Raw genomic sequence first — 18,537 nt, 5'->3', positions numbered from 1 at the left:
TATCAACCAACCATTCAACCAGCTATAAGAACCAGGTATCTGAACAAGCTGGCCATCTACTTAAACCCCATTTTTCCCAATATGTCTTGTTCTGTCCAGTAATTCAGAATATTATAGAGCATTTGTTATTTATGTGTCTGTAAATCTAATGAGATTTGTTAAACAATTATCAACTGAGGAAATCTCAGGTGGACATTTTGCTATGCTGGGTAGTTTTATGTCGATGTCTCTCTTAAATTTGCAGAAGTCGTCTAATTTATTATGCATAAGATCCTAAACAAGACTTATGTGAATTAGTCTTATTGATAATGAATACCTCGCCTTTCTCTTCTTTTTCCTCTGTTCTCACAACAATTCACTTCAGTTTTTACACTGCTGAGTTGAAGTTGAGAGCTGAAGAACAAAGTGTGATGAATGAAAGTGAAAGGTACAAACTTGTTGATAACACTTGAATTTCAGGAAGCCAGAGGTCAGATTTGTGGGAGGAGCCGCTTCAGAGGCCCAGAACAAACTGCCAGCGTCTATATATACAAATCTGCAACTTTCCATCTCCAAAAATCACAGCAGCATTTCCTTTTCCAAACATTTCTGCTCAAAATGCCATAGCTTTGGCAGGAAGCAATTTGCTAACAAGCCCGAGATGAAAAACAAGGGAGTGACTGCTACGGGGTCAAGTATGATTTCTATCGGCCCTCAGTGAGGCCTGCGAGACCGCTGGGTACATTTTTACGACTTATTTTTAAAACAAGCTGAAGCTCTCTTCTGTGTGCTGTCAGTCACATATGATCTTACACATTAGAAAGTCTTGATAATAACTCTACGCTGGGACAGTTCTCCCAAGCACACACTACAGTTATAAATCTCAGTCTGGAGATGGAGTAAGACTAATGTGTGGCTCATATTTAACCTGGCAACTGCAAACAAATGGTCACAAAATGTGTCCCCCCTCCGCCCTCATGCCTGTTTGCTCACAACTGGATGTGAAAAAGGCGTTAAATCTTGTCAGTAAAATTTCACTTGTGGGTGATGACAGGGAGAAGCCAGGAACAGAATACTAGATCACTCTGGAAGTATGAGACAAGATGGATTTCAAATTGACATTGTTCTCATCATGCTGTACTCACAATACACTACCTGTCCACTTCCATTTTTTAGTGATTTGTTCACGTGTCTTCCCTTTTTTTGCTCAAACTGAACGCCCTTACAAAAAATGAGGAGGCAGGATGTCTGGGACTTTCCCTCTATCCTGCTGTGAAAGCATTAAGGAAAGGTAAAACCTCCGAGTGCTTAAGAGCTCAGGGGCTGCTCACGCTAATTTCACTATAAAGGTGTAGCTTGTGTTCCACGGAAGGAGCTCCCACTCTGCAGCTACACAACAAAAGTAAATTTAGATTGTAGTTTTAGTTCTAGAAGAATTATGTACTTCTGGATAAAAAAACACCAGAATTTCTACACTTCCCCGGGGTTTGTGTGCCATTATTCTTAGAGTTAAGTTTTGTTTTCAGTCCTGCAGGTTTTACTTTCCCATTTTAGACACCAAAATACCTTTGATTGGCCAACGTTTCCTGTTGCAGACTTTCTAAAGCCTGAAAACAGAACCGAGAGGCGGTGCAGAAATACAGCGTCCTCTCGGATCACTTGAGTTAAAATATGCTAGGAGATAATTACGGGATTCACCGTAATATGGCAAAACATCATTGCCTACCTCAGCTTTGCGACTGGTGTTATCATTATTATTATTATCTTAAAATCCCATTAATAGGACAAAGTAAATAAATTAAATGCTTTAGTCTCCTTAAACAGCCAGATACTGTAATCCTTAGAAAAGATCACTAATACAGTAATAAATGGAGGTTTTGTTGGGGACTATTTTCAGCTGTGAATTAATACACATTAGGTAATTTAGGAAGCATTTAGAGCAGCCGGACGCAAATGTGAGACTGGAATAAACGACAGCGTAAATACAGTCTAACATCCATCCATCCATTTTCTATACACCGCTTAATCCTCACTAGGGTCGCGGGGGGGCTGGAGTCTATCCCAGCCGACTTAGGGCGAAGGCAGGGGACACCCTGGACAGGTCACCAGTCTATCACAGGGCTACACTTAGAGACAGACAACCAAGCACACTCACATTCACACCTACGGACAATTTAGAATCACCAATTAACCTCAACATGTTTTTGGACTGTGTGGGAGGAAGCCGGAGAACCCGGAGAGAACCCACGCTGCACGGGGAGAACATGCAAACTCCACGCAAAAAGATCCCGGTGCCCCCACCGGGACGCGAACCGGCAACCTTCTTGCTGCGAGGCAACAGTGCCAACCCACTGCGCCACCCTGCAGCCCTACAGTCTAACAGTGGGGCTCATTTATATGTTTTTAATAGTTTTTGAACAACAGTGGAGTCACTTGGTAGGTCAGTCAACTCTTCATGGGTTTTGGTTTCTTATGGAACTTGTTGACGAGAAGAAAAATGATAAATATTACCAGAATTCAAAAATGTAATGTGTTATTTTTTGTTGGTGTCAAACGTACACTCTCGGTCACATTGGCTGATCCTTTACTCATTTCTCTGACGGTCCAGTGGAGTCCCACTCTGAACTCCGGTGGGTTGGTACCACTTCAAATCAGGAATAAGCTGAGGTGCTGAGTAGAACCTATTGGGTTTCAGTGATCCTTCGTTGCCTGTCAAGCATGTTTTGAGAAGGAAACCACCGTGTTCCACCGTTAATGAGGAAAGAGGTCTGAGAAAGCAAAGTGGGAGAACATGCACCCTCTCTCTCACTCCGCTAGCCTTTTTTTTTTTTTGTTCCTCGCTCTGAAATGATGAAGCACTTGTTTTCGTTATTCCAGCTCCCGAAATTCTCAGAATGCATGTTTTGAAAATGTGGAGACAAACTCATGTTTCTTTGTGCTGGCTCACTTCCACTATGTGCTTTTGTTATTTCAGATTTGTTGTTTGTGACCCTTTTAGTTCCTTTCACTGAGCACACCATGCTTCAGTTAGAGGCCTGTTGCTCGCGGCCTGCTGATGGATATGTCCTCATTTGGCTCATCACGTTTGCCAAGTGAAAAGCTGCAAATTGCTCCTTTTGTTTCGTTGAATGTGGTAACATTTTTACTCACACTTAACTCTTTTTTTTTTCACGCTTGTCAAGCATGAAGCATGCTGCTGAGACACTGCAGAAGACAAATCAAGTGAAATTACAATAAACAACAATCAAAGTATTTGGTTGAATTGCAGGATTAGGTCTCTTACATAAATGAGCTCCTTTCCAGAAGTTGCTGGATGAAACTACATACCACGTAGAGTTTGAAAGTCATTCTGGCACCGAGTGCATGTCAGCGGCTACTGTTTCCCGACATTTTTAACATTTCTCAGCGATCACCTGCAGATATAAAGTCGTTGGTGCAGCTAAGAATAAGACACACCGTCTATCTTGTGTTATTTATTGCCTCCAAGTCTTTGACACATCCAAACATCTGAATCCACACATGTGAGGTGTTTTTGGGAGCGATCGCCAGGTTTGCAGCTGGCCTTCTCCTCACCTGGCTCAACAATGTCTGGATCGAAAACTGCGGAAGGTTAGAGGAGCTATCTGGTCACCGTTAGCTTTGGCGCTGAACAATTTTGGCAAAATATCTGCATCAGTTCTGACTGATATTAAGACTGTAATTTGATTTTGCAATTTCTTTTGAAGTCGAGGTTAGATTCATCATGCATCGCTACCACATTAGACACCATCAAATTTCTTTAATATTCAAATAAAAAGGTTGACAACTTAAAGATATGTAATTGTATGATTGCTTTTAACATGTATTTATTACATTTTTAGTTGGCATAGAACAGCAGAACATTGATCATAAAAAATGCTGTAACAGTGTTAAATTTATAAAGTAATATTAAAATACAAAACTGTTCAAATAAGTACATAAGAAGACTTTTCCATTAACAATCTCTGACATTTAAATGTGTAGGTCATTCACTGATGGCTCAGGAGCAGCTTTAATAATCTGTATGCAGCTGCCTGGCTGGGAAGCAGGATTGTCACACAAACAGGATGACATGACTGTAAAACTACAGACATGACGGTGTAAACCGTGGATCAGACACACGGCGTTGCATGTGTCCTAAGTTGCAGCCTTTGCAAATTGCTAATTGCGTTCTTTTAAATTTTGATTTGCCATGAAATCGATGGATCTTTGAGCTCTAGCTAACTTCATGCACAAAGCCAGGCAATCAGTTACTACAGAGTGCATCCTTCAACTGTCAACCCTGTGTTAAAGGGACGGCAATCAGACATTGAAGTTCCTGAACTCACTGAATGCCTACGTGATCTACAGGTGATTTGGTGATTCGTATTTTGATTAAATCTATATTTTAATGTATTTTGATGTACTTTTATGTACATTATGTCCTTTTATGTATTGTGTACAGCCCTTTGGTGAACTGTAGTTGTTTTTAAAGTGTTTTACAAATAAAGTTGGATTGGATTGGATTTGATATAACACTAAAAATGCTTATATTCCAACAGTCATTCTAATAATTGTTTGAGCAGCAGCCCAAAAAGTTCAAATGTTATTCAGGTTATAGTGAACTAAATCAGGTAATGGCTGCAAATTGTCACATTTGTGAAGTTGACTTTAAAGCTTGCCATGACACTAATGGTTCCCAGAGAATGAGTCTTACAAACTTTAGTGACCTGCCTAACTCCCTGCTGGTGGAGGTCACATTTGTAGATATTTAATGTTATATTTGCCATCTAGTTTGATGAACTGCCGTAAAATCTGCATTCGTGTTTTCACTCAGGATGAATTGCCACTCCAGGTTTCCCTTTATTGCTACCGTCCTGCTCAATTGTTGCATCAACATTTCAGTTTCCTCAGTACAGAGATTTATGTTGACATTTCCATGAGCCTTTGTTCTACTTCTAGTTGTACCTCTAACACACAAAAGTAAGATAATGAACGTTGTAAATATTCTACTATACATCAGCATGTCAGTGTGGACGTGTTAGAATGCTAACTTTAGCATTTAGCTCAAAGTGGTGATGTGCCTAAGTTCAACCCGTAGAAGATGGATGTAGTTCTTGTGTGTGCCTGTAGGGGGCGACTTCTCTGGTCAGATTGTAAAGACGTCGAGGAGAAAATGACCCTACTTCTTACTTGATCTGATACCTCTGTAAACATTTTCCTAATGAGTTTCTCGTCTCAAACGCTTGTTTCAAGTCTCTCACAGCATGATGATGCTTATTTTGTAAATTCAGAGTGAAGCTGACAATAGAGCAGGGCATGTTATAGGGCAGGTCACCTTGTGACTTACAAGTCGTTACTGTATGGAATTGTCATATAGATCCAACACCAAACTAATGGGTATTATTGTAGTTGCAGCGTCCTTCTTCTGTAAAAGTAGTTTTGTGCATGAATTTACCGATTTAATTGATTTCCCATAGTTTTTTGTAGCAGAATTTGCGTGATTTCGACAGCTTTCTGTGGAGATGATACCTCACAAAGCCAGGAGATGGAAAAAAAATAAACTAGGAGCATAAAAATTTGGTGACATTATTTCCCATGTGTCTTGGAGTCCAATTGTATTCATGCATTCGATAGAACGGAGGACTATCTCCTCCGTACACAGAACTGACTCAAGGTTTTTTTTTGTATTTATTTATTTTTTTCAAGCCCCATTCTGTCTCATATGGCCTTTTGCTTCAGCAGTAGCAGCAGCTGTCAGGATCATTTGGCTTGATAAACCTCGACTTCTGTTCCAGTAGATACCACGCTTTGCTACGGGGGCCTGATTTATCGCACAGGATTAATTGGAAGCCGTGTCACTGCTGCCGAGCACCAGCAAAAAAGAAAGACCTCTTAGCGCTATAGCCTCGCCGTAAGGGAAACTCATTGTTCTTTAGGTCGAAGAGGCATTACGTAAACTCCAAGCGAAGTGAACTTTCAGAGTTGTCGGCATTGTATTGAACCCCAGTGACAACATTAACAGCTTCCTTCCTTTTCCATGCGGTGGCGGTCCTGCAGAGAGTGAGAAATGGGAGTTGCAGTAGGAAGAGAGCAGCTGAGAGGGGGGGTGAACCTCTGTTAAGGAAACATACAAGAAGCCGTGTCAAAGTCGTTCGCTGGGTGGGAGGACTTGAGGGCGAACGAATAACAGACGGGATGGGATCAGAAAGTGTTTACTGTGTTATCTGCATGTACTGTATTTTCAGGAAGGCAGCTCCTCGTCTGATCAAATGCAGAGTCAGCCAGCAGCTCGGAGGCTAATTGAATTAGCAGTCACAGGATGGAACACATGCTCGCTGCTTTGCCCTCCTCCTTATGACAGCAAGGAACACATCACCTACGCAATCACGGGATAAATCATATGGGTCATAATTTGAAGGCTCCTTTGCAATGAGGGAGTGATGTGTTGGTTTTAGTTAAATGGGGAATTTCACTGAGTTACATATCAGGAGGTTGACAGGACTGTGGTAAAATCCAATATGAGCAGAGACGCATTTAACTGTTGCAGGTAATGCAGTGGCCGGAGAACACGAAAACAAATTAAAGCTGTATTGATTTATGTGATCACTTGGGGGCAGCAGAAGAACCTGTAAACACAACACTGACATCACTAATAATTTAATAATAGCTTTATTTATACAGCACTTTTTTAACAGAGTCACAAAGTGGTTAAAATACAGTGTAGACTCTCAGTCATCCAGGTTGTAGTAATCCTTAGTGCAGGGGTGTCCAATCCTGGTCCTCAAGGGCCACAGTCCTGCATGTTTTAGATGTTTCCCTCTTCTAACACACCTGATTCAAATGATCAGCTCATCATCAAGCGCTGCAGAAGCCTGATAACGATCCTGATCAGGGAAACATCTAAAACATGCAGGACTGTGGCCCTTGAGGACCAGGATTGGACACCCCTGCCTTCGTGCTTCATTAGAAGGCAACTGGACAGATTTTTGGTTCTTGAAGACGTTTCTCCTCTTATCCAAGAAGCTTCCCCAGGTCTCACTGACTGGTGGGGAGCACAAAACACCCCTAACTCAAATGACTCAAGGCTCCTCGACAACCAAGTCTCCTGGTGTGGCATTTCATTTTTCCCAAAATCTATGCTTAGAAAGACCAGACGTATACACGTGACACAAACACAGGGAACAGTATCTGCAAATGGAAAACCAAACTCACCAGGGAGCATTTCTGCTCCTCGTCCACAAATGGACTCTCACAAGCGTGGGACTGTTATGAATACTCGCTCCTCCCCTCTCACTCGCAACTGCTCAACACTCACTTGTTGACTTTTGAGACTTTGGAGGCGGGAACAGTGGCGGATATCTTTGCTTCTTTGTTGACAGCTTGCCAGCCTATTAAATGGTTGTTATCAGCACACGTTATTTCCATACGTATGACAATCCCCCAGTAGGAACCTGCTCCATCTTCTAGCAGGCTCAGTAGGTGTGTTATCATCCATTTTGATCTTTGATAAACAGAAAGTAATCCCTGATAACACAGGAAACCTCCTGTGGTCATGTGAATATTTGCATGGACTGGACAAAATGGAACTTGGTAAACATGGGTGGCTTTTAGCCCAAACCATGATCCTCCTCTAACCCCAACTCTAATCCCAAACTTAGCCAAGTAGTTTTGATGCCTGAACTTAAGCAAACAAAGTGGAAAAACAGTAATGAAATAAAGTGATAGTGGAACACCATTAGATGGGATGATAGCAGGTGGAAGAGGTCCATACGTATTGGATGGATGTGCGCTGATTATGTCTGTTGAATAGTTCTATACATCCGAATCAGAAATTTTTTGTTATTATTTATCCAAGATGGTGGACCATTGTAGGTCCTCACAGCTGGACTGAGTAACACAACCTCCCTCCTTCAAGGTAAGGTGAAAAAAAATAGCTTTACATGCCAAACAGTGAGATAACAGTCTACATAGAATAAATGTTAGTGCTTATTTACATCGTGCAAGGGTTGGCCTCAATGTCATTCAAGAACGAGGCAGCACGAGGTGACTTATACAGTTAGGTTAGAGGGTAGGACACAGGTGGATATCACGAACAACCAAGCAAAAGAATGGATACATCTGCCAATGTTCCCACCTCCAAAGGCTCAAAATCCAGCTTGTCTAGCAGGGAGTCTTCAGCAATTGTGAGTACGTTTGGACAGTTGAGCTTGTGTTGTTCACAGCACCGTGCTCGTGGGACGGCATTTGTGCACTCGGAGTAGAAATGCTCCCTTGGGAGGATGGTTTTCGCCTCGTGGATATTGTTCTTTGAGCTTGTATCAAATGCACATGCCGGTTTTCACATGCCCACGTTCTGAGACCAATTAACCCCCATATCCTGGGTTCATGACAGGGGTGATGGATGAACCAAATCAGTGAGCTGAAAAATGCTCGAATGCTCAGTGGAGTTGGGTAAAGTTGAGTTAGTCATTTAATCCATTGTTAATTGTAATATTTATTTGTGTGGCTTTAACTATGACTGTTTAAACTAAAGAAGCTGTTGCCGCTCAAGTCTTATAGTAATTGGACTGCAAACATCAAAACATGCTTGGGCTGATCTGTGAGCTTCATGAAGACCAAAAAACAATCATCTGTCATGTCTTCCACTGCATAAGCGAACGGCTTACACAAGAAATAGTGGCTTATTGCCATGTCTTTAGTATTTAGTAAGTGCATGGTAGCGACATGTGCATAGATACAGCGGAGAAAAACAAACAGGAACGCCCAGGCTTTAACATGATGGAGTAATCAAGAGCTGTTGGAAAGAATGTCAACAATGGGCCAAGTGCATGAAGGAGACTTATGGAGGAACTAAGTGAGGGACTGACGTTGTTTAGCATACAGTCGCATAAATTACGCCTTCATCGCTGCTTCTTTCACTGAGGAACAGTTGCTGAGCTTGCACCATCTTTTCCGGTGTCCTTAAGTCTCTCTGACCGCTACAACAGCTGTGGCTCGAGTGCCTGGCTGGAGGACTCCTCATTAAATGCTGAAGGAGTTTGGGTGCTTTTTTTTTTTTTTCAATCCAAGTTCCCCACCCATGTATCTCCAGCCTGTCCTTCGATTCAAAGTGACAGCTTTTCCGTCCCATGCCTGCCTCCGCTGTGTCTGAGCTCCCGCTGCCTAATCATGACCATCCAGGAGAAAAATCCATGTTGAATCTGGTCTGTACGCTGCATGGGCGTTGGTGAAAATGTTCCACTGGGCGCTTGGGGGACAGAGATCTGCTAAACCCGGCCATTTCTTGGGAAAGCCTGAGTCAGACTCATGAAACCGGACCTCACCCAGACTGCTCACCCTCTCTCTCTATGTTCCTCCCTTTTTTTATCTATTCACTCTTCATCTTTCATTTTTACTGCTCTGTCGGTTTGCCACTTTTTCTCAGTTCTCCATTTTCCTCATCCCATCCCGTTCTTTCTCTCGTATTCACCCCCGAGCAAACTTGCGAAGGACTATTGATCTCTCCATTCATCCTTTTTTTTTGCTTATCACTCAGCGATTTTTTTGAAGAGTTACCGTTTTTTCCCAGTTTGAAATGTCAAACTGAAGAACAGTCCAGCCCACTGATGGATGCATTTGAGTCAGACTGAAAGACAAGTGGTCTAAGTTACATGCAAGAAAATGACCGCTGAGAGTAAGAACAATTGTGGCATGGCTGTCTGATAGTTGTTTCTGGCAACGCCGGTACGATCGCAGACAGGATCATGAAGGTAATAAAAGCCAAGACACAGGAAATAGACCAGACTAAGAGAAACATATTAGCCTCAAATGCAGACAGATACCTTTTCCCACGCTTTACGATTCCTAACATACAGCCACGCAACTGTTGGTTTGCATAATACCGTCGTAGCGAGTGTTGAAACACACAGCTTGCAGTACAGTAACTCACAGCCACATGGATAAACACAGACAGTAAAAAGCAGGGATTTCCCGCCTCCCACGGACCGGCCCGGTCCCTACAATAAAGGTGTCTCTCTCACATAAACAAGCATGTTGTTTTGTTACCATAAACCACATGTCGCCTTTCTGGCAGCCCTCCCTTCCTTCCTGGCCCTTGTCATTAATAGCGAATTAAATAACGCTTACTGAGCCGACATCTGGCGAACACGACTTCAGCTAAAGGTGTTGCGTTCAGAGCGACCTTCCATGTAATTACTTCCGAGCAACATCAAAGACGGTGGCCATTCTTTCCATGTTGAGGCATAATCCTTAATGTGCTACAAATTTGTACCAAACATTCTTCGGTAGTGTCTCTTTGTCTGCTACTGGATAATAGCCGGGGAGGCTGTGGAGGAGGCAAATTAAAATGCCACGCTTACTGTAAAGTCTGTGGGAACCGCTGCTGTCAGAGATGGAAAGTTAGGTGTCCGACGGGTGGATTTGCTATCTGTAGCAATCTTGTAGCTTGTAGTTTAAAATCGACTCGGAATCATCATCAGATGCTGCAGCGGGTTGCAGCTGTTTGGAGCTCTGAAGTGTCTTTTAGCCAATAGTTGTGGTTTCACTGTTTGAATTCAGTCTCTCAGCTCATTACCAGTAGCAACAGCCTGAACCGAAAGGCACAAACACGCCGCCACCTGATTTAGATGTGTGTACGAAACAGCTGTTGATTCCTTTCATCCTTCTTCCTGCTCATACTGGATATTAAGACATTCTTTCCAAATGAAGTTTGTCTGAAGCGAATATGATGTCATCAGATGAGTTCAAGTGCCATCAAAATCAGCTGCTTTTAATGTTTTTGTAGCTTCTCAAAGAAAAGTCTTCTCCAAACATCGTACACTTTGTCGTGACTTTATATCTAACTATTAATGCAATAATTCCTATACAGTTCAGCCCAAATGTATTGTTGATTTATAGTGAGTTTTTCATTTGACCCGTAATCTTCCTGCTGGAAACTACATCAACAAGTTACAAAAGATAATAAGACATTGCATTAGAGATGATTAATTGTTCAGAAATATACTGCTAAAGTGGTCAAGCGATGGTTAAAAGAAAACAATATCAACAGGTTGGATGGAACAGGAGACCAGGGTGGTGGGAGGAAGACCTTTAACCTCAAAGGTCTGGAGATCATCACAGAGAGGACTGCAACAAAATCCCACAGAACAATCGTTAGCAAATATACGAACTGTTTGGAAAGAAGCTTTGCGACTGAGTTATAATAATTTTAAACAACTTTACATGGGGACATTTCTATCCATAAAAAATAGATGCATAGAAATAGGTTAAATACATTGTTTCTACCTCTAACAAAATATCACAGCGTCTCATTGTCTTTTTTATATCACTTGTTTTTTGTCTTCTCTAGCCAGAAGAAACATTTTTCTCAAATAAAAATTCACAAAAAATCTAAATTTGGCATGGATGGGTTTGAGTAATTTTGGGCTTAACTGTAGAGGGACTGAATATTATACAGACTAAAGCTGTAGATGAGGATGAGCGACAGAAAATTAACCATTTCACCTTGATGTGACAAAGTTACGTCAAATTTAAAGGGAATTTAATGCCAGGTGTAAATTTAAAGGAAACATACATGCCAGGTAAAATAATATATATAATATAATAAAGGGGATTATGTATTTTTATATATACAGTTGTAACAAATGTATTAGACCACCTGTCTAATTTGTTAAGCACTATATATTTCGAACATCCAGCATCATAAAGTGCTTTAATTTGCACTCAGCTCTCGACGTTTTAGCATTTTGAACAGGAATGAGGAATTTCAAACTGAATTCACCTTTTTTATACCAAAATTTGAGCCACTGAGCTTCTCTCAAAGTCAGAGAGCATAACATTCAACCACTAAAACTCATTTTTCTGTTCAGGAATGGAAGTAAATAACTAGAATTTGACATTTTAATCAAGAAATAATAATGTGCTTTACCTTTTTTTCAGTTTTTTTTTTGAAAATCAGAAAATTAGAAAATTCATAACAATAATAATTATATTTTAGCATTAAAAATGTCATTTTGCTTAAAGAGTTTCTACATCCTGGTGTATTAACCATTACAGAAACATAAGAAATGATTACCAATCCTATTAATTTAGTTCAGCTGTGGCATAAACCTGACATTGGGTGGTGGTCTAATAAATTAGTTAAGCACTGTATATATATGTTTCCATAGGAATTAATTCAAGGGCCAATTAGTGAAGCAGTCACCTGGCTTACTGTACTGAACTGAACTCTGCAGTTCCAATCTTCAACTCACATTCATATCTCCTTATGCTGCCATATTCAGACAGTGTTGTACCCAAAAAGACATCATTTAGTGACATTGTGAGGTAAAAGACATACAGAGCTGATGAGTATGTAGCTCTTCACTGCTGCTGAATCTGCCTTGAAGTCAATGGATTCATTCATGGCACTTTCTCTCTCACAGCAGCTGTAGAGTGACCGTGTGAGTATCGTCGTATCATGTGTGTGTGTGTGTGTGAGAGGGAAAGGACTGGTGGTGGTGGTGGTGGTGGTGGTGGTGGGACTCATATTTAACCTGTAACTTGAGAAGCTGATAACAAGGAGAGAATGAAGAATGAGCTCGCGAGGAAGGAGTGCGCGTCTGCGAGCGCGAAAAAGACAGTGAAAGAAAAGAGCTGTGCCTTTGTTTCCGTTGCTCATGTCCCGTTCCCCCCACCACCACCACCACCTCCTGATCTCCCTGGGAAATTCACTTCAATATTTTTTTCCGTCCTTTTTCGTTACTCATGTGTCTCCCCCCTGTTTGGGAGGAGGGTGAAAATGGTCTGAACAAGAGGGAGGAGGAAAAAACCCAGGGCAGTGAAAGAGAGGGGGGAAATAGCTCCAAAGCGTAGCCAGACTTTGCCTGCTTATTCAGCGCTGAGTGCTGCACTGCGCCGTCTCCAGTTGTGGGATGTTAAGATTTGCCTTTGGCTGCACTTCTCCCCACTCTCGCGCTCACATTAAGTCTCTTTAGACATCTTTATGCTCAATTTTGCTGGAGGAGGAGGAGTGAGAGAGGGAGAGACTAGCCAGACCTATTAGCCTGAAGCCTGAGACACACACACACACCAACTCTCTCTCTCTCTCTCTCTCGCTCGCTCGCTCTCTGACACACACACACTTGTACACTCCTCCAGCGCCGCGCTGCACCAAGGTAACAGTGAGTGGATTTAGCTTTAGCCATCTGGTCGGAGCACAGAGAAAACCTCTCTGCTGTAACACGGGGAGGAAGGCAGAGGACGATGCAGCACTGAAACCGACAGAGAAAAACCAAAGAGTGACGAGAGAGACACACACACACACCAACACACACACTGAGACAGGATGGCCACCGCAGTGTTTCAGGTAAGGACCGTGGACGTCTGCGATCGGAGCTCCTGGCTGTCCCAAGTGTTGCCTGTTTCCCCTCTCTGCATTGTGGATGTGCCTGATTTGGTCCAAAAGAAACAGAGAACTCTAAGTTCTCTCAGATGTGTGTTTTCAGTCATGCATGTGATCCAGCAGAGGTGCTCTACTTGTCATGTCAGTGGATTGTACATATGCATTCACTGTACAGTACGTATGCGGCGATGTGTGTGTGTGAAAGAGTGATTCCAGATGTAAAGTATTATTGCCTGTGTGTGTGTTTACACAGCAGAGAGCATTGCTTCAAGTGTGCGTTCACCACCGGAGCTGCTGTGGATGAGAGCAGTATGTATGTAATGAGTTTGTTGTATTAGTGAAGTCTGCGTTGATGTAATGTAAAGCGCTGCTTGTTTCTGTAGCGCTCGTGTATGTGTGTGGTCTCCTTGGCTTACCATGTTTTGTGGTTGGTGGCCCACGGTCATAGCTGGAATGACAGAGGCGACGCTTCTCTTCTCTTCTCTTCTCTTCTCTTCTCTTCTCTTCTCTTCTCTTCTCTTCTCTTCTCTTCTCTTCCTCTCTGTCTTTTTCTCTTTCACTCTCTTTTCCGACCCACAGGTCAAAGCTCAGTTTGAAAAGAAAACCAGCATTTGTGGTAGAAAGTGATATGTCATCCATCAAGCATGTAAATGTTCTTTGTATGTGAGAGAGAGAGAAAGTGTGTGTGCTTGCCATGTTCCACCAGATTTCCAGTGCAGCCATGAACTCGGCTGCGGTGTTTCACAATAGGACCTTGCAAAAGTTGTTGCACAGAAATCATCGCCCTCCAGGCGTGAGAAAAGCCGACAGCACTTTGGGAATTTTTGGCACGTAGAGCAAGTTAGGATTGCCTCCAGTTTGCTTCGAATTAGGAAGAAAAAGAATAAAAGCACAGTGTGAAAACATAGAGCGTATTCTTAAACAGATTTGCAAGGTCACACTGTACACTGACAGCTGTGATTTTCCCTCTCAGCTCTTTGTGTGTGTGGGTGTCTGGATTCTTAATGGATTTACATTCTTTAAGGAGGATATAGTGTTGCCGGCACAAGATTGTAGTCTGGAAGAGAGAGGTTGCACTGGGTTTAGTTCTTTGCACATAAAAATACTAATAAATGTATTGAAGTTCAGTGAAGCAGCCTGAAGAAGGTATCTCTGGTTGTGTGTGATGTTCCAGTTCCTGTGGTTCTGGTACCAGAACACTGAGACCGATCAGTCACATCGCTCATAGTTGCCTCTGCTCACCTCCTGCTCTCTGTGCATTGCATATGTACCCAATCACTTCCAGGTTTGCTTCCAAGTATACTGTGCACAGCAAATTATAGTACATGGTATTTGGGAGCTTCGTCATCTCCCCAGAGACCCCGAAGCCCAGCAATACTCCTACTGTATACTGTTTTCTATAACAAGACTTATTTTAGAAACATGTGCCACATGAGCACAATGTAAACTACAGAGCCGGGGTCTTAAAATTAGATTATAACGTGAGGCCAAAAGGATCCAGAACGTCTTAAAGCAGGGATGGCATTGAGAAAAAGCCAGTGGAATTTCCATTGGCTTTCTGTTGCAATTGATTAATTAATTGATAATCATTTACATTAGATGCAGCACGCTGTATAAAAGCATTTAGGTTAAAAAGTTGCTTTGGTAACAGATACTGGATTTATCCTGTCGAGTTTATAAATGTAAGTCCAATATTTGCCCTCCTTTTGGCTCTGTTTTGGTCTCCACCAGCTCTTGAGGGAAACCTCTGCAACAGCTGCACTATGTTCTCCTCATAGAGCTTTCTTATCGAGGAAAAACTTCTGTTGCTAGAAATGAGGAAATGAATCAGTAATCTCAAAGGAGCTCAACCGAAAGAATCAAACCGCTCATTCGCCCTAACAAATCAGCTGCCAGGTTTGCTCTAATCCTAATGCAAAAACATTGATTAGATCTTTATTCCACGCTGTAATGTAGATTCGGTGACATCACGTTTGTCGTTACTTGTGGGATACGTAACCCCACGCATTCCACTGTAAATTCCTCGGCCTGTGCGAGTGTAACACGGCACTGTCCTGCCTGTTCAGCGGCGTTACCCATGACTCCTAGTTGTGTGGGAATGGTGTACATCTATTGGCAGGGAGCCCGCGCCGGACTGGATTTCAGCAGAGACATTTTTCATCATTACTGTCTGCCAGGGAAGCGGTGCTCCAGTCAACACCCCTTCCCACCCCACCTTTCAGACGACTCATGATAGATCCTTAACCACAGCTACGCGCTCAACCACACATGCAGCCAGGACAGCGACGCAGGAAGGGCTGGGCCATTTGGGAAGGTGTGTCGAGTGTGTGTGTGTGTGTGTGTGTGTGTGTGTGTGTGTCTGGGATTAGGGTAAGGCAGTGGTCCATAAAGAAATTTAAAAAACCACCAGCATGAATTCTCATGCTCGTCTGCTGATGTAATCCTTCCTCGGTTTGTGCGTGTGTGTGTGTGTGTGTGTGTGTGTGTGTGTGTGATTCCTTCTAGACACAGCTTAACCTCTTAGTGTGGATTAAATAATTAGAGCGTTTTGTTTCTTGTGTTTACCATTATCTCACTGACACAGATTGTGATTGTGCAAAAGACCGGTTTGTTTCATAGGGAGATAGAAGGGGACTTGGCGTTGGCCCCTTATTCAAGGGCAGGAAGGTACACTGTGATATAAGCCAAGAGACACTTTTAAATTTGTTCAATGTTATACTCAAGTACAGTACAAAGTTTGCATATCCAGCATAGGTTAAATCAATACATGTTCTGTATTATAATAGACCTGACGTACTCTTTCTTATACAAACGGTTCTGCAGAACAGTAATGTGTGCACAGCAATTTATCTATACCCTTTGTCCTCCGGACTCAGTGTTGGCACATACTGCAACCCTGCAATACATTAGCAACATAAATAATCTATAGCCATGCCAAAGCATCATGCCTTAAAGTTAAGCTTTTAGTATAATGAATAGCATCCAGTGAGAGCACAGTAAAAGCTTCGCATTTATCAAGGGCGTCATATAATGTTTCGCTTATGGTGGTTACTTAGCAGGTCGTCTGGCACATATGAGAAACTGCTGTCATAGGCCCACAGGAAGGTGTTTAAAGAGTGTATGAAGGAACATATCCGGAGACTAATGTTGCAGTTGAAATGAACAGTGGACCTCTTTAGAATTTACTGCTCAGAGCCTCTAACAACTGCAACGACACGAGAAAGCCCACCAACTTGGACCAAGTCGCGTCTGTTTTCGGTTTTATTGTTGGGTATCATTTTGTGCTACAGCTCTAATTGGCCATAATTGTGCATCAAATACAGTTTGTCACATTTTTATTTACTTTTTTTTTTTGGGGCTGGAAGTCTGTTTTCGTCTAATTGTTTGATTTGTTGTTTTCTTCCCAAGGACTTGCCCACAGTATTCCCATGTTTCCTGTCTTCAGTGGTAACTGGAGCCAGCCCTTGACTTTCAGACCCTCACAGTATAATACTCTTTAAATAGAGGAGCTACTTATAATACCCCAGAAAAGAGGAGCATTATAGTGAAACATTTAATGACGGCTAATCTTTTAAATGACTCCATGCAATCAAGCTTGAGGCCTGGTATAATGGCCCTTTCTTGAGCGGTGTTTGCAGTTGCAAAGTCATGGAACGTATTGAGAAAGAGGGGAGAAGAAAACTGCTGTTCCTCCATTCGTTCACTTTCCCAGCCTTTGGTTTTGGGTTTTAGTTTGACGGGGAACTTGTTTTGATCACAAAGTCCCATCATTCCTCATTTGCCAGGACGACTAGACTGATTATCAGCAGACAGACTTCTTACCTCTCTGTACCACATGTAATGTTTGGTAGTCTCCAATCAAAGGCCTTATTTGACCCTTACAGGGCACCATCGTAGAAACACAAACCTGTTTTGGCTTCAAAGCAACATGATGCTTATTGAATGTGGCTCCACCAATGAAACTCAGCTGAAAGAGTTTTGAAGGCTACAGCTCATGATGCCCTCAAATGCACAGCCTGGGATGTTGTACATAATACAATCAGAGTTCCTCTATGCTCTGTGATCCTGTATAGTCGGGTACATCACAGTTATGGTAGCAGTTTATTTCTGTTCTCATTTTTAGTGTTTAGACCTAGTCAGGATAATTTTGCCTGTTAACTGGGTTATAGAAGGGTTACTCAGGATGATGTGCCCGGGGTACAACTAGTGTCTCTCTCATGCTTTAAGCCCACTCACCAATACATCATTATTTTTGTTTCTGCAGGATATTTGAGGGAATCACAACATCTAAACATTTAGATCTTCTTCATAGCTTGAGACCAAGACAGAAAATATACAACCCCAACTTGGAAGAAGTCGTAGCAGTATGGAAAATGCACATATACACACACAAAGCTGTGATTTGTTATTTCGCTTCGACTTATATTTCATCGCATATAAAGACAAGCTATTTATTGTTGTATCTGGTTGTAAACGTACATCTAGTGTTTCCATTCAGGCCTGCAACACATTCCAAAGAGAGCTGTGGTGGGGGTATTTTAGGACTAGTAATGAGGTAAAAAATTTGGATAATGATGTGATTTAAAACAGCTGATGCCAGCAGGTGATTGTAATTATGGTTCGGTACAAAGGCAGCATCCAGGAAAGGCCTAATCCTTCAGGAGCAACGACGGACTAAGAAATGCCAATCTGCCCACAAAGCATGAGGAAATTATTTAAATGTTTAAGAACAATGTTTCTCCAACAACGATAGGAAAAGGCTTCAGATACATTGCACAACTTAAAAAGATTCAGCGAATCTCGAGGAACTTATGTGCCTTAAGGTGAAGGATGCAAACCTAAGCTAAAAGCCCTTGATTTGCCTTCACTTAGACAACACTGCATCAACAACCATCATTTATCTCTAAGTTATGTAAAACCACTCCCTCAGGATTACTTCAAAGAATATAGCGGGTAGTTGCATCCATGACTGTCAGTTAATACTTCACTGTGCAAAAAAAACGCCTTTTGTAAATGTGTCCATCGACTTCTCTGGGCTCAGAGGTGTCTGGGATTGACCATCATGCACCGTGGTCGGATGGATCAATATTTTAGGTCTTCTTTGGAAAAAAAAGTCCACTGCTGCTCTGGACCCCAAAAAAATAAAAGGATTGTTTAGCAGCAACAAGTCCGAAAGC

At 42.1% G+C, this 18,537-nt stretch overlaps 1 protein-coding gene across 15 annotated transcripts in view; it reads left to right on the top strand.

The window, feature by feature from the left end:
* tns1b (tensin 1b) overlaps positions 1 to 18,537 on the top strand; it is a 187,175-nt gene that overhangs the window by 76,291 nt on the left and 92,347 nt on the right. Inside the window, exon 1 of one of the 15 annotated variants that reach the window (XM_008297343.1) lies at positions 12,703 to 13,324. The exons of the other annotated variants lie outside the window; for them this stretch is intronic. Within the exon in view, the coding sequence (XP_008295565.1) occupies positions 13,304 to 13,324 (21 nt within the window). The 5' untranslated portion in view covers positions 12,703 to 13,303. Of the gene's footprint in view, positions 1 to 12,702; positions 13,325 to 18,537 lie in introns of those variants that run through there. 15 annotated transcript variants of the gene reach the window in all.

Source organism: Stegastes partitus, unplaced genomic scaffold, assembly GCF_000690725.1.
Source record: "Stegastes partitus isolate 25-593 unplaced genomic scaffold, Stegastes_partitus-1.0.2 Scaffold1212, whole genome shotgun sequence".
In the NCBI taxonomy this organism is placed as follows: Eukaryota; Metazoa; Chordata; class Actinopteri; family Pomacentridae; genus Stegastes; species Stegastes partitus.
The sequence above is the reverse complement of the archived record's forward strand: the minus strand, read 5'-3'. Positions and strand labels throughout refer to the sequence as shown.